Source organism: Grammomys surdaster, unplaced genomic scaffold, assembly GCF_004785775.1.
Source record: "Grammomys surdaster isolate TR1022 unplaced genomic scaffold, NIH_TR_1.0 573, whole genome shotgun sequence".
NCBI classification, from domain to species: Eukaryota; Metazoa; Chordata; class Mammalia; order Rodentia; family Muridae; genus Grammomys; species Grammomys surdaster.
In genome coordinates, this window is record NW_021604992.1 from 240,182 (window position 1) to 244,031 (window position 3,850).

General features: G+C 41.9%; 1 gene segment (V, D, J or C); it reads right to left on the minus strand.

Annotated features, from left to right (window-relative positions):
• Positions 1-2,729: 2,729 nt before the first annotated feature.
• LOC114633273 lies at positions 2,730-3,383 on the minus strand. The segment is given in 2 exon segments: positions 2,730-3,076; positions 3,283-3,383. Coding segments are annotated over 2 exon segments (396 nt in total).
• Positions 3,384-3,850: the final 467 nt, after the last annotated feature.

Below are 3,850 nucleotides of genomic sequence, written 5' to 3' on the forward strand. Positions count from 1 at the left end.
TTGTGTTCTCTTAGGGTCTGTATGATGTCAGTCCAGGCTCTTCTGGCTTTTATAGTCTCTGGTGAGAAGTCTGCTGTAATTCTTATAGGTCTGCCTTTGTATGTTACTTAACCTTTTTCCCTTAGTGCTTTTAGTATTTTTTCTTTGTTTTGTCCTTCTGATGTTTTGATTATTATGTGACTGGAAATATTTCTTTTCTGGTCTAGTCTACTTGGTGTTCTGTAGGCTTCTTGTATGTTTATGGGCATCTTGTTCTTTAGGTTAGGGAAATTTTCCTCAATGATTTTGTTGAAGATATTTACTGTCCCTTTAAGTTGGGAATCTTCATTCTCATCTACACCTATTATCCTTAGGTTTGGTCTTCTCATTGTGTCCTGGATTTCCTTGATGTTTTGAGTTAGGAGTTTTTTGCATTTTGCATTTTCTTTGACAACTGTGTCAGTATTTTCCACCATATCTTCTGCACTTGTGATTCTCTCTTCTATCTCTTGTATTCGGTTGGTGATGCTTGCATCTATGATTCCTGATCTCTTTCTTAGGTTTTCTATCTCCATGGTTGTCTCCCTTTGAACTTTCTTTATTGTTTCTATTTCCAGTTTCAGATCCTGAATGTTTTTGTTTAATTCCTTCTTTGTGTTTTCTTGCATCTCTTTAAGGGATTTCTGTGATTCCTCTTTAAGGGGTTCTATCTGTTTACTTGTACTCTCCTGTATTTCTTTAAGGGAGTTACTTAATTCCTTCTTATAATCCTCTATCATGATCATGAGAAGAGGTTTTAATTCTGAATCCTGCTTTTCAGGTGTGATGGGGTGTCCAGGGCTTGCTATATTGGGAGAACTGGGTACTGATGATGCCAAGAAGCTTTGGTTTCTGTTGTTTATGTTCTTGTGCTTGCCTTTCGCCGTCTGGTTAACTCTAGTGTTATCTGCCCTCACTGTGTAAGACTGGAGTCTGTATTTCCAGTTATCTTGCTTGTTGCAGAGCTCCTCAGTGTCCAGATGTCTCTGTGGTCTTATGCTCCTAATCTCCTGGGTGGAAGAACTCCTAGGACTCAGGCCACCTCTTGGATCTGGAAATCCTTCTGCTCTGAGTGCAGTGGCTCCTTGATGACTCAGGATTCAGTATCTCCACAGGACAGGAGCAGACTGATTCTGTGTCGGCCCCAGCCCAAAGGACCAGGCAGGGACAGAAGGGAAGTGGAATTCCGGAGGGGCGGGTTTTGGGTAGCTGCTGTGTCCCGACTCTCCCTGGCTCCCAGATGTATCTCTGGGACTTAGGGAGTAAGATGGAGTTCTTACCGGCTGCTCTGAGTGCAGTGTCTCTTCTAGGATGACTCAGAATTCAGTATCTCCACAGGACAGGAGCAGACCGATTCTGTGTCTGCCCCAGCCCAAAGGACCAGGCAGGGCCCTTTTTCTTATTTTTAAGAGTTTACTTTTTTTCTTTCTTTTCTTTTTATTGGATATTTTATCTAAATTTCAAATGTTATCCCCTTTCCCTGTTTCCCCTCTGGAAACCTCCATCCCATCCACCCTCCCCCTGATTCTATGAGCATGCTCACCCACACACCTGCCCCTGCCACACTGCCCTACCATTCCCATACACTGGGGGATAGAGCCTCACAGGACCAAGGGCCTCTCCTCCAATTGATGCCAGACAATACAATCCTGTGCTATGCATCCAGCTGGAGCCATAGATCCCTCTATGTGTATTCCTTGGTTGGTGGTTTAATCTCTGGAAGCTCTGGAGTCTGGTTTGTTGATATAGTTGTTCTTTCTGTTCGGTTGCAAGCACCTTCTGCTCCTTCAGTCCTTTCTCTAACTCTTCCATTGGGGCCCTGTGCTCAGTCCAATGGTTGGATGTCAGTATCTGCCTCTATATTTATCAGGCTCAGGTTGAGCCTCTCTGAATACAGCTATAACAGGGTCCTGTCAGTATGCACTTCTTAGCCTCAGCAGTAGTGTCTGAGTTTGGCATATATTGGATGAATCCCCAGGTGGAGCAGTCTCTGGATGGCCTTTCCTTCAGTCTCTGCTCCAACTGATGCCTTTATCTAATCTCTGGATATGGTCTCTAAAGGTTCTCCCACTCTTTGTTGACCATTTCAGCTAATCTCATCCCTATTAGGTCCTGGAAGCCTCTTGCTTTCCTGGCATTTGGGAATTGCTGGTCGCTAACCCCGATTCTCCATCCACCATTTCTACTCACTTCTGATCAAACTCTCTGTATATCATCCCAGTCTCATCTCATATATGATTTTGCACCTCTTTTTCCCTCACACTCCTTTCTTCCTCCCAAGTGTTGCCCATACTCTATCTCCCATGAGTATTTTGTTCCACCTTCAAAGAAGGACTGAAGCATTCACACTTTGGTCTTCATTTGATCTGTGTATTGTATTTTGGGTATTTCAAGCTTTGGGGCTAATATCTACCTATCAGTGAGTGTATACCATGTGTGTTCTTTTGGTTACCTCACTCAGGATGATTCTTTCTAGTTCCATCTATTTACCTAAGAATTTCATGAAGCCATTGTTTTTTATAGCTGGGTAGTACTCCATTGTGTAATTGTATGGCATTTTCTGTAACCATTCCTCTGTTGAGGGACATCTGGGTTATTTCAGAATCCAGAAATGGCTCACATCCATTTCTGTAAATTCATACGTGGCTGCATCTGAGAAACACTTTGAAGAAGGTTGAGGAAATAACAGAAACAGCTAAAGAAGCCCAACCTCACACTTCTGCTTTCCTAGTGGTTTTTGTTGTGGTCTGTATCACTGTGTGAGGCCAGCTGTTACTTTGTTGACAGTAATACATTCCAAAATCATCTGGATCCACACTGTTGATTCTGAGAGTGAAATCTGTCCCAGATCCACTGCCACTGAACCTGGAGGGGATCCCAGAGATGGTCTGTGAAGCATACTTGATGAGAAGCCTTGGAGACTCATGTGATTTTTGCTGATACCAGTGTATGTTTGTGCCAATACTCTGGCTGGCCCTGCAGGAGAGACTGACACTCTCTCCTGGATTCACAGAGAGGGTGGCTGGAGACTGAGTCATTACAATGTCACCTCTGGAGGCTGGAAAATAGAGAAAAATATTAGTAGGACACAACATTAAATATGAAAGTTACTCCTATGCTACTTAGAAAAATAAAAGGTTTTCATTGTATCAATTTATCTAAACAGCAAGTCAAGTCCTATGTGGTGCTGGCTTCTGAATAAAGCAGGAAAATTTCATATTTAAATAGTATTTCCACTTTATTGCCATGTCCAAGCAGTAATACCTGAAATCCAGAATAGCAGAAGTCCAAGGAACTGCGCTATGGACACCATCTTCAAACTTTCCTTGAGTTTGTGTGGATCATGATATAGCTCTGAGAAAGAACTTCTTATAAGACTCTAAGGGGCAGGAACAGTGAAAGGAAGAAGTACTTATGCAAATTATACTGACTTCATACAATTTGTAATAAAACTTTGTCAGAAGAGCAGGCTCCAATGCCTTCTTAGAATAATTATCCCTTTGCTGATTACCTGAAGTAAGGTTGAGAAGAATAGCAGGGAGACCATAACTCAAGCAGTGTACCATATCTTCTGAAGAATAGCAGATAGATCATAATTCAAGGCAGTGTACTGTATAGACCATGACATGTTTCAAGGCACAGGCCAAGAAGATTCTTTACTTTTCCACCACCTGACCCCTCTTACCCCCTCCCCTTGTAAAACATGCTATAAAAAGCATTTCATGTTCAAAAAAAATGATTTGGCTTCTACTTACATAGTTACATAATTAACATATTCTAAGGGATACATTTAGTAGTTTAAAATGAAGATCATCTCTTATCCATGGTTTTA